This window comes from Phaseolus vulgaris, chromosome 7, assembly GCF_051622355.1.
Source record: "Phaseolus vulgaris cultivar YP4 chromosome 7, ASM5162235v1, whole genome shotgun sequence".
Classification (NCBI taxonomy): domain Eukaryota; kingdom Viridiplantae; phylum Streptophyta; class Magnoliopsida; order Fabales; family Fabaceae; genus Phaseolus; species Phaseolus vulgaris.
Window position 1 is genome coordinate 44,659,179 of NC_143504.1, and position 16,291 is coordinate 44,675,469.

Genomic DNA, 16,291 nt, shown 5'->3' on the forward strand with positions numbered 1-16,291 from the left:
TCTATTTTTAATTTATGATTGTTATAATTTTTTTTTTCATTTTACTGTTTTGAAGCTTTAAGTGTTGGATGAGAAATTTGTCATATTCATATAAATAGAGTCTAAAAAAATAGTTGAAAAGTTAACAGTGGTTAAAATTGCAAGTGGGAGTGGGAGTCGCAGTCAGAGTGATGAATTAAAAATTTGAAAGGGATGAATATAAATGAATGAATGTCAATGGGACACAACATTCCAACGTGTGGAAGATTGTTTTGTCACACTTTGACATCAACCTCAATTCTGAAAACATATCCCATCCAACAATGCAATTACAAATAGAAGAACACAACACACACAAAAGAAAATTATAATTAAGAAAACAAACAAAGAAATGAAGCATGAAACGTAGCATCTCTCCGTCCACGCACTGCCTCCCTTTGTTGTCTTGTAGTTGTCAAACTAACACGCAAACGTGTCGTCCTCACACTTGTCACTTCTTTCATCCTCTTCATTAACTAACCATACCTATTAATCTACATATAACTTTTTCTTCTTTTCAATTTTTTAATTTCACTAATCTTAGAAAATTACTAAATTAAATGTTTATGTAATCATTAAAAACTTAAATACAATATGTAGCTTAGCTGGGTATGAGACTTTAGGTTGGTGTATCATTTTTTATATTTGTTAAGAAAATAACTATATAGAAGTGAAAATAAATAAATCAATCAGAAAATACCAGAATTGTTCTATCAGTTATGACACTTTTGATCAAATATTGAATTGAAGTCATTAGCAAAAGTAATTAACATGGTGCATGTGGGGTTGCCCCTTGTGGACATAAAACAAAGAAGAAATAGAGTAATGGTTATGTTAATTTGAGAGATGAAAGAAAGTGTTAATATTGAAAAAGATAATAATAGAGGATATTGAGAAGTGAGGGATATGAATATTAGGTTTGGGAGAGGTGATTGAGACAGATGGAGAGTGGAAGTGCAGAGACAAATTCATTGGAAAGAAAGGAGGGGACAGAGATTCACTTCAAAGTCCCCTTCTCAAGCGTTCATGCCTGGGATCAATGAAAATAATGAACCTTAATCAATCAAAACAATCCACATCACATCCACCTATCATACCCTCCATTTATTAAACACTTTCCTCTTTTTCTTTTTCTTTTTCTTTTTTTATAAAAATTTATATATATGATATTTTCTTCTGTTTGCCTCTATCATTTCCTCTCTCTATCCATCCACCATATATAAAATCCTGCACTGTTTAAACATTATTTTCTTTTTGGAAAATTTCTAAGCCTCCATTTGAAACTGAAAGGAAAAAGATAGATAATAAAAAAATAGATGAGAGATAAAATAAAAATAAATATTATTTAATTAAATAGCAAAATGATAAAAAAATGTTTTTATTTATAATATATTTTATTTGATTTATAATTAGTTATTAATAATAATATTATGTTATTCATTTATTATAAAAAAGATATAATAGAAGACTCTTTCGTCAGTTATTATGTCAGGTTGTTTTGGCTTGAAAACATGTATAATGAAAAATAATATGAAAAATACATTTGATTATGTTATAAGGTATAGTTGACTTATGTTGTCTTGTAATTAGGTCTTGTGTTAATTCTCTGTGAACTTTTTTTCTTTCTTTTCATGTATTGTTTTCCTTTTTTATTTTTTTTTATTTTTTTAGTTGAATGAAACAAATGTACAGAGTCTTGTTAATTGGTTTATTAAAAAATTATAATATTCATGTTAATGTTTGAAATTATGTAAGTTTTCTAGCGAAAAGTTTCATTTTGTGTAACTTGGTCAAAATATTCTTAAGGAGTTGTTTTTCTTTAGGTGTTTTTATTATTTATAGACACAAATAATTACAATTTGACTTTTTATTGATTAATTAATCGTGTGTGTTATTGTTGCGGCTTACTTCCCAACTACTCTAATTAGGTGGTTTAATTTATCAAGAATCTATTTCCAGCAATTATATACTTGTGATGGGCTTAATGACTCTGTAAATCATGCATAATGGCACATAATTTATGATTACACATAATACAACATGAAATAAATGTTCATATACACCTTAAACTATTCTTTTCTTACTTAAAAGCACTAAATTATTAACCTTTATTCATGGTATATAGTCCTTCATCCAAAAACTAAAATAAATACATTACCAATTTAATTATCTTAAAGGAGTTTTTTTTAAGTACATCTTAAATTATTTCTTATATTATTAATAATATAACAATTTTTTGATTTTTTACGTCTCGGGAACGCTCCAAGGATGTTGAACAAATAATTTATGTGTCATCAAGGTTAAAACATATGCTTATGTATAAAGATTGATCTAATAGCTTGAATATTTCAAATTAATTATAAAATGTCATGGTGAGACTAGCCTAATGTTAGATCTTCAACACAAATTTGTTATAAAACTTTCCGTTTCATGCAAAAAGACGTGAAAAATTAAATGTAACCCCTAAACAACTATGAAAACACTTGTTCTACTATAATAAAAAGGTATAACTACATATTAGCATCATGATTCATATCCTTACTTATGAGAGGCTATGCACTTGAAGGTTGTGTTGGAATAATTGGATTACATCAATAAGGATGAAGAATAGCTTGTTGAAGAAAGAGAAGAGGAGTGAAAGAGAAGTAAATACAAAAAAAAAACATGACAAAGAAGAAGAAGTAAAAGAGAAATTTCAAGGTAGGCTAACAAGAGAAAAAAAAAATTATAGTATTTGTTATCATCAAATCGCATAGAGCACTTATATATATAAGACCGTCTAGTGAGATCTTAAATTGTCTATAAGTGACTAGATCGTCTAGTGTCTCAACAATTAACAACATAAACAAAACGGGACACATTGAGTCTTTTTAACAAAAATGGGGACTACACTGAGAATAAAAAAATTGAGGGACCACATTGACTAATTGTGACAAAATTTTGGGACCAAAAAATCTATTAAAGCATTTTTTTTACAAACACAACCAAAATAGTGAAAGTAAACAACTCAAGAAATCAAATATTGAACCCTATAAGACTTGATTACTCACCTCGTAACACTCTAGTACTATACTATGTATGAAAACCCTATCCAAAAACAATCTAAAGATTATAAATGAATCGATAAATGAGAACAATATCACCTATAATAAGATCAACACAATAGTAAAGAAAGATAACCAAGTTAATATTTATGTTTTCTTCAAATCAAGCTATTGATCATAGAATTGAACAAAGAAAGCTTTAAGAACATTTTCAACTTAGTTTGGACTCTCTCTCAATAAGTTAAATGATTTCAAATATAATGGTTTTGACAAAAGAGAGTTATATAGAATTCAATTTGTCAATTTTAATAGATTAAAATTACGTTTTAATATGTTAATTTCATTTACTAGTGGAGTTAATCAATTAACTTGTTGATTCAACATATTAAAACAGAAGTGTCCAAAATATTGATTGAGCTTAAGTGGTTTTAATTTACTAAAAACTTATTTTACAGATTAAAACAAATTATAGATGTGAAAATCAGGAAAAACACAAGAAGGGGAGTTGAATTGTTTTTAAATTAATTTAAAAAAAAATCAAAAATATTGTCTGATAGTGGTTATTTAGACAATAGTTTTGTATATCAAAATATCAAATAGGGGCTTTTGTGTCTCATAGAGTACAACAAACACAACTTTATAGTTTAACTGATTTTCTTTGTTAAAGCGTTTTAAACATGTATTCTCGCAATAACTCTCTTTCCAAGTTAATATAGATGATAATAAAGTAAATTATAAATAGATGAGGGAAGAGAAGAAATACACAAGGTATTTTTGTATTGATTTGTCTGACTGTGCAGACTACATCCAGTTCTCAATCAACAAATTGAGTTCTACTAAGTAGTTTAATGTTGTAAAGTCTGATACGAGTATTCTTTTGGCTCATAACCCTCATGACTAACCCGTTGAGTATTGTTTCGGCTCCTAACCACTCTTGGTTGATCCCGTTCAAGTATTGTTTCCACAAACCATTTATGAATCAACTAAGTATTCTTGTACAGGTCATTCTTGACTTAACCAAATATTCTTTCACAAGCCACTCTTGATTCAAATGAGTATTCTTTGAATAGCATCTACTCTTGGATAATAATTGAGTATTCGTTGCGAAACATCTACTCATGGTTAGGATACAAGAAATATGTAAGTAGTGATCAACAAATCACACAAGTTCTCACTAGAGAGGATTATCGTACGTTGACGTATATGATATTTGTAACTCTTTTCTAAGCTTTTTAATGGACGCAAAAATTTCAACAAAGTTTCAACACCATACAACATGGCCTCTATGGTTTTTCTTATTCTTGGATTGATTTATATAGGCTTTGAAGAAAGTAGCTATTGTAAATAGTAAAGAACAATTGAATAATAACATTTCAACAAAAGTGTTCAAGTGTAGAATAACAAGAAAGAAAATGCAACAAAAGCAAGGAAGACATACAATTAAAAAGGCAATAAATGCAATCATAAAATAACAAATGCAACTAGAATGCAAAATAAGTTTTTTGGAAATATCTCGATTTGACAAAATTTGTCATTAATTTACTATATCGTTTGTACTAAACATATATAATATGTTGAAAATCTTTTATGAAAAATATATTTCATCATGTCAGTTTGTTGCTACAAAGTTGTGCAACTCAAAATTGCTTCAGTTGTGATCTATCAAACACAAGAATCACAATTTGATCATGTGTTAGAGTCAATAAAAAAATATCATATACAAATTATTCAGTGGGGTTATCTAGTTGCGTATGACATGCTACGTTAGACAAAAGGGTTACAAATTTAGTATTTAATAAAACGAAACAATGTCTAAATATTGTCATTCACGCGAAAAGTTTTTTAAATTTAATTAAATCACAATTCAACCATCCCTTCTTGTAATTTCTCTATTTTTCACACAATTCATCAATGATAGATCTAAGCATACGCACATGAGTCTCTTCGTCGCATTTTATTATTTCCAATCATTTATTCGCTATATTTATAAAACAACAATTTTTTTAACAAGAAGATTTTTCTCAAGAAATATTTGAGTCCGCTCTTATGTCAATATCTTATGATTTAATCTTATAGACCATGTTGAGGAGGAGAGACTTAGGAATCCATTTTGGTTAGTAACTACAAATAGAATGTATACAAGGAGATTAACTGGTTAAAATAGTAATTATCAACTAGTGGGGATCGACTATGAAATAGTGAGAAGCATATTTATCAAATATAGTCATCAACTTATAAACATCACTAGCAACTATTACACAAAATGTCTTTCTACAAAGAGAACAAAATAGTTATCAACAACAATATGTAGATAATCAACAACTAGAAAAAAGATCAATAACAACTTATTCGTTTGACAATAACATAATTCGTTTGATAGATATGTTAGTTTATCTTAAAGAAATTTGTTATATACTACTCATGGTTAGATTTTTTCATTTACATAATCATGTAGATGATATATTATGATTAGTGACATCGGGGAATTTAGAAAATACTTTATATTAATTTATGAAGTGCTATTTTAGTATTGTGCTTATGACTATTTTATTTTATTAGTTTATGAAATTTTTTTAAACTTATGTTTGTTGAGTTTATATTCTAGATCTAGTTTGTTTGCTTGAATGAAAGTAGGGAATAAAAATATAATTTTACACAAGGATTTTGAAAATAAAAATAGTATAATTCTTTCAAAAATCTCAATGAATATGATTCGAAATTGGTAATAAATATTATATATATATATATATAACTAGTAGCCAATTAAGTGTGATTAATTAATAAAGAAACTTATTTTCAATTCAATTTACTAAAATAAATTATTAAATAGAAATTAATATTATAAAATAAAAATAATTAGTCACTATTTAACTAAATTAAATATTATTTTAAAAACTAAAAAAATTATTGGTATTTAAATTAGTTTTTATTATTAATAATTTTTTTCTAATTTGGTATCTAATTAACTATTAACTAAAGTGAGTAGTTAAAACCTTGATAGTTAAATTATTTATTAATAATAAAAATTAATTTAAAATATTATCTAATTTAGTTAATAGTGACTAATTATTTTTTATCTTTAAAATTAATTTTTATTTAATAATTTTTTTATAATAATTCATGAGAGTATATTTTTTTATTATTGGATTTCAGGAATAACTTCCACGAAGTTGACTTATTTAAAATATGGAAATCACAATTATAACCAGAAATTACATATGTTTTTAGTCTTTTAAATATATTTTAGTTCTCTCATTTTTTTTCATTGACTTAATATTTTAAAATTTTAATTTTATTATTAGCAATCATCTCATTATTGAGTATAACATGCAGCATAGTATACCAAAAAAATAGATCTATTTTTAAAACCAGACAAAAATTTATGAAAATCAATCAGTCTAGTAAACGGGAGTTAAAGAAATGTTTTAAAATCTAATCTAAAATATTTCAAGATGAACAAAGAAAAAAATTCACTCACTCACTCACTGTTAATAAATATGAGTATTAAATTTGATTTGGTTGTTTATTTTAATTTATAAGAAATGTGTACGTAAGAATATGAATATGGAAAGAAGAAAGAAGATGTTTTTTATTATTATTAAATTAATGGTATATAATTGGGTATAATATCATATAATATTGCATACAATAATTGCTTATAATTTGATAATTATTATTTCCTTAATATTTTCCTTAAGTCTAACGGGTACCCGTCGTCAAAAAGTGTTCCTTAGTGTCTCATAAAACCGACTCATAAGGTTGAGGTTTGCACTCATTTATAGTTGATGTGGGACCTCCAATACAGCCTCACGCCGAGAGTGACAACCCATGCGTGATAACATATGTGGTCCGATAACAGTCCGATAGCGGGTGGCTTGATAAACCCAACAAATACTCACTAAGATAGGATAGAAATTGGCTTTGATACCATATAAGTAAAAAGATGGGAATAAGAAAGCAGATGTTTTTTTATCTGGGGTAGGAGTTTCTCTCCCCAAATTACAATCTAATTAGTCATTATTAAATTAATGACATATAATTAGGTACAATATCGTACAATATTGCATACAATAATTGCATATAATTTAATAATTATTATTTTCAAAATATAATTTCAATTTTAATTCTGAGTATTATATATGTCTATTTAATGTTATTTTATATTATTATTATTATTATTTTAACAAATTTAAGTTGGAAGGAAAAATAATGGTCTGAATATTTTTCAAATAAAACATATGGTACCCATATGACAATTATGTTGAAAGATTAAAACAAAAGTAATTATAAATCTACGTTGAATAGAGGACATTTTAGCCTACATCATAATTATGAGCTAAGGCAGTTGTGGAAGCAGAAAAAAAAAAGAAAAAAAAAAGAGGAAATTTTTTTTGCATGGGTGAGAAGAAGACACATCCCGAAAGGAGATGAAAAAATAAAAGAAAAAGAAATGAGAAAAGTAAGAGTTTGTTGGAAAGTTGATGGAAGAAAAAAAAGTAAAGAAAGGTGTTAACATCGAGCATGAGACAAGTCATGAAGGGTGTATTTAGTGTTGGTGGGCTGGGTGCCTGTAATTGGTGTCGCCAGTTTCCATCGGAAGAGGAACGACAACTTCCTACATTTGACGTCTGCTCCATGTGTTTTCAATCTTCCTCTTCAATCATACCACACATCTATCTATCCATCTCTCTATCTCTATGCTGCACATTCTTCCCATCAGATCACCTAACTAATCTCTTCTCTCTTTCTATCTTCCCCACCACCACTTCTCATTTACCAAGCTTCTTCTCTTCTTCTTTTTTCTTACCATGTCTCTTTCTTCCCTATTACCTACACTTCTTTCATTCATATAAAATATTAGATGTTAATCTTACCGATTTACAAGATTAAATTATACTTAAAATTTATTTTTTAATATAATATAATATAATACAAAAATTATTTCAAATTTATCTTAACAAAAATTGGTTGATTTTATCATATTACTTGTTATTAAATTACTATCGAATCATCTATTTAGTTATAAATTTTACCATAATCATCAAATCTTAAATAATTAAATTTGAGTTCCAATAACTTATTTAAAAAACTATTTTTTTGAAGTGATTAGTAAAAATTTGTAATGCATATTTACGATGAGAAAAGAAAATGATGGTAGCTTGCATTATTCCTTGAAGGGGATATGGGTTTTGGCATAACATAAGAAGAGGCTCTTCTCTTTATTGGTGCAATCTGGCCTCAAAAAGAGGGAAAAATTAGTGCCGCCACATTTGGCAGTTCTGCTAGTTTTTAACCCAAACAGGTACAATTGGACCATCCTATTCTACAATTAATACTATATATCCCACCTATAGTGTGCTGTAAATTATTATTCGCATATGCTTTGCTTCTTTTCCTGTTTATTTTTCAAATCAATCTTCCAAAAATAAAACAGATCCAAGAAAACAAATCAATCATGCTCTGCCTTTACCCTTTAACCAGCTTGGGTAACTAGGTTACTCCAACTTCACTTAAATTGCAACTATACAACTTTGCACAATACTACTCTTAAACTCATCATCATGTTTTGGGGCAAAACTATCCTCAACAACCCCATTTTTTCTTTACTATTATTTTTACTAACAAATCAATTTCAATTTCTTAATATCATCCCCATGTTATGCACACGTGTAGAGATTAGAATTAATAATGTAGTTACCAAATCACAAAGCAACTAATAAGTCTTACAAAAATTAGTACTAAAACATTTAAATTTTACGGCTAATTAATATAGTCTTTTAAATGTTTTCATCGTAGGGTCAAAAATTGTCCACCAGTGTGGTAGATGTTGGGGGGTATTTGTTGATTATGGCAAGTAATTAATTAGACAGTGTAGAATACTAAACATTTTCACCTTAAGATTGAATAGTTAAACTAATTTACCCTAGTATATAAAATTGTTAACTAATATTTAATATTGTATCCGTGTAAATGAGGTGATAAGTTATTAATTAGCAATTTTTTGGTGGGTTAAATCGTGAGTCCAATTTTTAAAACACAAAATTTGTCTAACACCATATCCACCAAGAAGACAATAAAAAGTGGGGTCATACTCGAGTCTTGACTACGTTGGCTTCAAAGACCATGGAACCTTGGACCCACCATTAAACTTCACAAAAATATAATGTTTGGTACGATACTACCTGAATTTTAAATACATTTAATCATACGTGAATCAATATCATTTACATTAGATCTTCATACCATGTTATCTTCTTTTTTTCAAATATCACATCTTAATTAGAGTATTTAGTAAATGACCAATTCATTTAACACAGTTCAATTAGGTGGGTAATTTGAATAGTATTGGCAAAAAAAAAACATGTGTTCAAACTTTCGATTATGGTAATGTGCATACTATAAACCATGTTTGTGTTTGATAAAAACTCCTTTTTGTTTTTCCTCTTGAAATTGTTTGAGTGAGTGGGGTAGCCACCAAATTGAATTGTATTTGTGTGTGTGTGTTCACATGCTGAAAGCTAAGGTTAAAACTAAGCAGTGGGGTTGAAGCTATTACCTATGCCACAATCCCACACCCATACACATAGCTAACCACTTCCTTCCACCAAAAATAAAACCATTTCTGTCATCACTTTCATTTTTTTATAACCCATTTTCTTTTGTTGTCTAAAGGGTTTTCCAAATCCACGAGATTGTCTTAATCTTTATGATATTAAATGTTAAAGATTAAATATTATATTATTTTGAAAAAGTAGAATAATAATAATAATAATATGAGTTTCTTCACTAGATTTAAAAAATATCTATAAGCTGAAAATGTATGTATATATATATATATATATATATATATATATATATTTGAAAACAGGCGATACAACTCAGCTTCCTTTAAGATGTGTTTGTTGTTTTGCTGGCTTCTGAAGATAAGGGTTTACTTTTGAGATCCGAAGAAAATGGCGAAAAGAAATTTGATTGAGAAGGAGGAGGAGGTTAAAAGAAAAATGATATTGTGATGGTGAATTGTAAATATCTTTAGATTATGAATTAATAAGAAAACATTTTGAAGATAAAGTTTAAAAATGGGAGGGTGAATATTATTGTGTTGTGAGAAGGAAAATAGGAAACAGTTGCAGAGACAGAGAGAGTGGGATTATTATTACTAAGTAGTCCACCAGCAAGGAAGCACCACCCTTTGATATTTGTAGGTAAAGAAAGGGTTTTTGTTTGTTTGTTTATTGATTTATTGAATTATTAATTAGTTAATTAATTAATATTTATTTTTGTGTTAGTTTGTTTGGTGTGTTGTGTCATGGTGCGTGTGTGCTTTTGGAGTCTTGCATTGCATTGCATCATCCATAGCCCAAAAAACAAAAGCCTTCTCTGCTCTGCAAAGAGTGTGGGTCTGTTCCTCCCCTTTTATCTGTGCATCCATGTCGGCCACACACTTCGTGGCTTTCCAATATTTGAACCCCAAAGATTCGCTTTTCTGAATTCCGTTTTTTTTTCTTCTCTTCCTTTTCCCGGGTCTTTGTTACCTCAGAATTTTCTGCTTCAATTTTGGAGATCTTCCTGCAGAGATTCTTGTGCGGGCAGTTACAGATTTTTCTCTTTTCTTTTGTTTCTTCTATCCTCTTGCCCTTTTTATTATCTTCCTTTTACCACTCTCAGAGACAAGACAGCGACTCAGACTGTTCTGTTGTGTTGTGTTGTGTTACGTTCTCTGTTCTGTTCTGTTCTGTTCTGTTGTGTCCTAGATCTTGAACTGTGTTCTGTAACATGTTCATGTTCATGTTTCTGCAATGATCCACTTTCAAACTTATCAACCTATGTCCAACTCTCCCTTCCAACTTCACTGAAACTACCTTCTCTTCACAAATTTGGTGCCCTTCAACTTCTTCCTTCAGATTTCTAATTTTGTAAAACACACCACTCTTGCTTCCATGAAAGCCACTCTTTGACCCCTTCAATTGTCCATGACATTAGGTTTTTTTAATTTATTGTGTCAAAGTTGTGGAGACAAAGCTATTTATTGACAACAATTTAGAGAGATTTGAATTGGTCAGTCAGCAAAATTGGGACTCGGAATCAGAAACTGTGGGCGACTGGGATTCTCTTTCTCAGTGGAAATAAAATTTGCAACTACCACTCTGAGTTTTCTCTGAATTGTTGTGGACAGGAGTGATCATATATATGCTTTTTAAGGTAAGAAAGAGGCTCATAAAAATGCAACTGGGGTGATATTTTAATTCAGAAATTAATGCTTTTTTATCTGAATCCTCACGATTTTTTGTCATAAAAAGGTACGCTCAATTTGGGAAAATTTACAGTTGGAGTGAGCGTTGTTGAGAGAGATGATTACGTTCATGGACTCAAAGGAGAAATCGAAGGAGGCGGAGAAGTGTTTGGATCCTCAACTATGGCATGCGTGTGCAGGTGGCATGGTGCAGATGCCAGCGGTGAACACCAAGGTCTATTACTTCCCTCAGGGCCATGCTGAACATGCATGTGGAGCGGTTAACTTCAGGACCTGTCCTAAGGTTTCGCCTTTGGTTCCATGCAGAGTGGCTTCCATCAAATACATGGCTGATCCTGAGACCGATGAGGTCTATGCCAAACTCAGGCTTGCTCCTATGAGCGTCAATGATGCTGATTATGACCGTGATGTTGTTGGACCTGAAACTCAGGACAAGCCTGCTTCATTTGCAAAAACCTTGACCCAATCTGATGCCAACAATGGTGGGGGGTTTTCTGTACCAAGGTACTGCGCTGAGACAATTTTCCCAAGGCTAGATTACTCGGCTGATCCTCCTGTTCAGAACATCCTTGCCAAGGATGTCCATGGAGAAACATGGAAATTTAGACACATCTACAGGGGCACGCCGAGGCGACATCTGTTGACCACTGGATGGAGTACTTTTGTGAATCACAAGAAGCTTGTTGCAGGAGACTCAATTGTGTTTTTGAGGGCGGAAAACGGGGATCTGTGTGTCGGGATTCGGCGAGCGAAGAAGGGGATTGGTGGAGGACCTGAGGGCTCCTCTGGGTGGAACCCTGCTGGAGGAAGTTGTCCTATGGCCTATGGTGGATTTTCACCTTTTCTGAGGGAGGAGGACAACAGAATCCTGAGAAATGGTAATATCAATGGGTTGAACCCAAGTGTGACTATGACGGGCAGAGGCAAAGTGCGACCAGAAGCTGTTGTTGAAGCTGCAAATCTCGCGGCCAATAAGCAACCATTTGAGGTTGTTTACTACCCTCGGGCAAGTACTCCGGAATTTTGTGTGAAGGCCCCACTAGTAGAAGCAGCACTGCAGATTAGGTGGTGTTCTGGAATAAGGTTCAAGATGGCCTTTGAAACTGAGGACTCCTCACGGATAAGTTGGTTCATGGGAACGATTTCTTCGGTTCAGGTTGCCGATCCCCTTAACTGGCCTAACTCACCTTGGAGACTTCTCCAGGTAACATCATACTTTCTATACGGTTGCCTTTGAACTAGAATACAACATTACATATTACTGCAATATCATGAATTGCTGCTGATTTATTATTAAGTCTTATAGGGTCAATCATCCATGTTAATTTATGTTGGCTGGCACCAATAGATTCAGAAAACATGTTGGTTGTACATTCACATATGATTGTGTCTTGTTTTGTAAGTAGTTGCATTTGGCTGTGTGTGAAGTCAGAGTAATTAGGTGAAGTTATATTTATAGGTGACATGGGATGAACCAGATTTACTTCAAAACGTGAGAAGGGTGAGCCCTTGGCTGGTTGAATTGGTGTCAAACATGCCTGCCATTCATCTTTCCCCATTCTCGCCACCAAGGAAGAAATTGAGATTGCATCAACACCCAGATTTCCCCCTTGATGGCCAGATTCATTTGCCAACATTTTCCGGCAACCTTCTAGGTCCCAGCAACACCAACCAGTTTGGTTGTCTACCCGAAAGTACTCCTGCTGGCATGCAGGGAGCCAGGCATGCTCACTATGGTCTATCCATATCGGATCTCCACTTCAGTAAACTACATTCAGGTCTATTTCCTGCTGGTTTCCCGCCTCTTGATCACGCTGCTACGCCAATGAGAATCTCTAATAACCTCACATTGCAAAAGCCCACCATCAGTGAGAATGTCTCTTGCTTACTATCTATGGCAAATTCTACTCAATCTTCAAAGAAAATGGATGAAGGGAAGAAGACACCCCAGCTCGTGCTTTTCGGCCAAAAAATTCTCACCGAGCAGCAGATCTCTCTCAGCAGCTCCGTTGACACCTTCTCCCCAGTTCTTAACAGAAATTGTTCCTCCGATGGACATGCCGATAAAGTGGCTAATTTTTCTGATAGTTCTGGATCGGCTCTTCATCAGCATCAGCAGCAGCATGGCCAACACCAACACCAACACGAACGTTCCTCTTGTGAGAGGTTTCAGTGGTACAGGGATAACCCCCAAGAAACCGAGGCCGGTCTGGAGACTGGTCATTGTAAAGTTTTTATGGAGTCAGAAGATGTAGGAAGGACTATGGACCTCTCATTGCTTCGGTCCTATGATGAACTCTACAGAAGGCTGACAGACATGTTTGGCATAGAAAAATCTGAGATGTTAAGTCAGGTGCTCTATCGCGATTCAAATGGAGCTGTCAAACACATTGGTGATGAACCATTCAGGTAGGAATAATCACAATCACAGCCATATTGAATTATTGAATTGGAAATTGTAGTCGGTTCTAGAGTCTTGCATGTTTATCTCTTTCATGTTGTTGCAGTGACTTCATAAAATCAGCCAGGAGGTTGACTATTCTCATGGATTCTGGCAGCAACAATGTAGGAGTGTAGTGGGGCAAAATAAACCATTCTTTCAATTGTACAGACGCTTCATCAAGTCCTCTATTCCCATTTTCTGACCCTTTACCCCTTTCCTGCTGCTGCAATGGAAGGAAGGACCCACTCTCATCTAATTTTTTAATATCCACCCCCACATAAATGTTTCTATTTCATCTCAAAGGAGATGCTTGGATTTTGGGTTTTGGATTTTTGGAATTTTGATTGCAATCATCATAACTCGTGTTATCCTCTTCTTTTTGTTTCACTCCTCTCTTCAATTTTTTGTGGAGGAAAAGGGTGGAAGGACAAGGAGAGAAGTTAGAGATCATATAAATATGTTTGGTTTGGTTTGCATGCAGTAAAAATTCAATATTCAAGCCGAATATTTGTCGAAACATTCTTGCTTTCACCTATTCACCTGTTCAGAGATTGTACCTTTATATTATTGCCGCGGCCTTATAAATTATTTACCATTACAACTTAATCTTTGCATTAAATACAATTCCAAGGCTTAAAAATGTATGTACCATCATCACCTAAAGAGACATAGCTCGTGTCAAACAAAATTGGTAACTGCGTTAGTAAGATTTCTGGTGTGAAAAAGTGTCCCAAAGCCTAAAACTCAAACAGGCTTATAATAGAAAACTGTGGCACGCTTTCATTCTTTGTGTGACATAAGCAATGAGAAGGAGCTAGAAAAATGTGAACAAGTTTCCAATCCAGAGACACATCATGTTTGTGGTTGATCTTACCCATTGAACCTTTCTTGCTTGACCCGGAAAATTGAAGGGTAGAACAAGAAGCAAAGAAAATAGAAAAGAAAAACAAGATTAATGAAGTTGGTTGGAAGTGTAATCACGGGATAGAAACATAGGTGGAGTTGACTTAATCAGCACTTAAGAAACCAGGTGTAGAAAGATTAGGAGGCATGATTTGAAGCAAGTAAAAAAGTGCCACATGGAGGACAAAGGCATGGAACAAGAAGGAAGAAATGAGGAACATGGAAGTTTGATGAAGCAAATATAAAAATGAAAAATTCAACGAAACATAGGTCCCATGCTGATGGCGGAAAGTGTGGAGGACAATTAATAGTACAATTAATTGATGTTATTATATATAATAAGTAAAGGGTTATTGGGATTGCAAAAACATAGTTGTCAAGGAGAAAGTCAATAATGTGTTAGATTGGGAGCGTGACACCCATAAAATATTCTTAGCAAAAAACAAGATTATGGTAACAAGAAAGAACGAACGAAAGAGAGGTGGAAAGCAGAGAAGGACTTTGACTCCCCAAAGAAATATAAATAAAAAACAATATATTATTAAAATTATATTATATATTTATGTAGAATAAGAGGGCGCACGTGAGAAGGTGGGGTCAGGGTGGCATGGTAAAGTAAAGGTAAGGGAAAAAGTAATAATGGGTTCACGTGTGGGTGACGTCATCGACGGTGGGTTTACGCATGTGTTGCGGCGTGTTGGCGACCGGGCTGTTTTCCTGTTACGTCCACCTCATTGTCTTTTTTTTTTCACCTTTCACCACACTTACATAAATCTCATTCTACTGCTGTAAACTATCTATATAAAGTGTAACTAATAATGGATAATTAGTCACTTTCATAAATAAACTTTTTTATAAATCCAAATAAATCCTGTTTACCTTCAAAATTCAATCTTTGGAAAATGGAATTCCCAACTTTAAATAGTGCTTCTATATATAGAATTTCAGTTTTCGAATAACTAAATTTTGATTATTTTTTCTTTTAAGAAAATTATTAAGTAAGGAAAGAAATAATTAAAATTATAAAATAAGAGAAAAATATTGAATATGTAATTATAATTTGGGTTGTGTAATTTAATTTGGAATATAAATTAGTATTATTATGAGTTGTATAAAAAATTAATAAAAACATAAAAAGTATTAAATTGCATTACATTATTATTATTATTACTATTATTCATATAAGTTTATAAAAAAATACATTTTTTAATGCAGTAGCAAGCATAAACTGATAAAAAATTAAAGTTGTATTTTGAAATAAAAAAAGTTATATTTTGTTTTTTCTGTGTTTTATAATGAAATGGGAAAAAATAAATATTAATAAACATAATAAATATTCTAAAAATAGAATGAATAAAAACATATTTTTATTAATAATTCAATTATAAACTAATATTCAAAATTGTGCTTGCCATAAGTTAAATTATTTAACAATACTATTTTAACTCACATGAAATATTTTAGCTATACTAAAATAAATATATTGATAATAATAATTTATTAAAATAATATAATACAAATTTTTAAGCACATTTGTTGGTTGTAATTACCTTTTCCATGTCACTTTTAAGTGCATATGACTTCATATTTTTCTCTCATGTTCTTCCACAAAATTTGAATAATTATAAA

General features: G+C 31.5%; 1 protein-coding gene across 1 annotated transcript; it reads left to right on the forward strand.

The window, feature by feature from the left end:
- Positions 1 to 10,158: 10,158 nt before the first annotated feature.
- On the forward strand, positions 10,159 to 14,276 carry LOC137828804 (auxin response factor 18). Its single transcript, XM_068635514.2, has 4 exons — positions 10,159 to 11,264; positions 11,363 to 12,520; positions 12,776 to 13,725; positions 13,824 to 14,276. The coding sequence occupies exons 2-4, from the start codon at positions 11,414 to 11,416 to the stop codon at positions 13,891 to 13,893; spliced, it is 2,127 nt and encodes a 708-aa protein (XP_068491615.2). The 5' UTR covers positions 10,159 to 11,264; positions 11,363 to 11,413; the 3' UTR covers positions 13,894 to 14,276.
- The last annotated feature ends 2,015 nt before the right edge of the window (positions 14,277 to 16,291 follow it).

Bases quoted from the DNA above. Each gene is read 5' to 3' on its own strand.
- LOC137828804 (XM_068635514.2), top strand. From the start codon at position 11,414: ATGATTACGTTCATGGACTCAAAGGAGAAATCGAAGGAGGCGGAGAAG. The intron at 12,521-12,775 runs GTAACATCATAC...TTATATTTATAG, and splicing joins CACCTTGGAGACTTCTCCAG to GTGACATGGGATGAACCAGA. The intron at 13,726-13,823 runs GTAGGAATAATC...ATGTTGTTGCAG, and splicing joins ATTGGTGATGAACCATTCAG to TGACTTCATAAAATCAGCCA.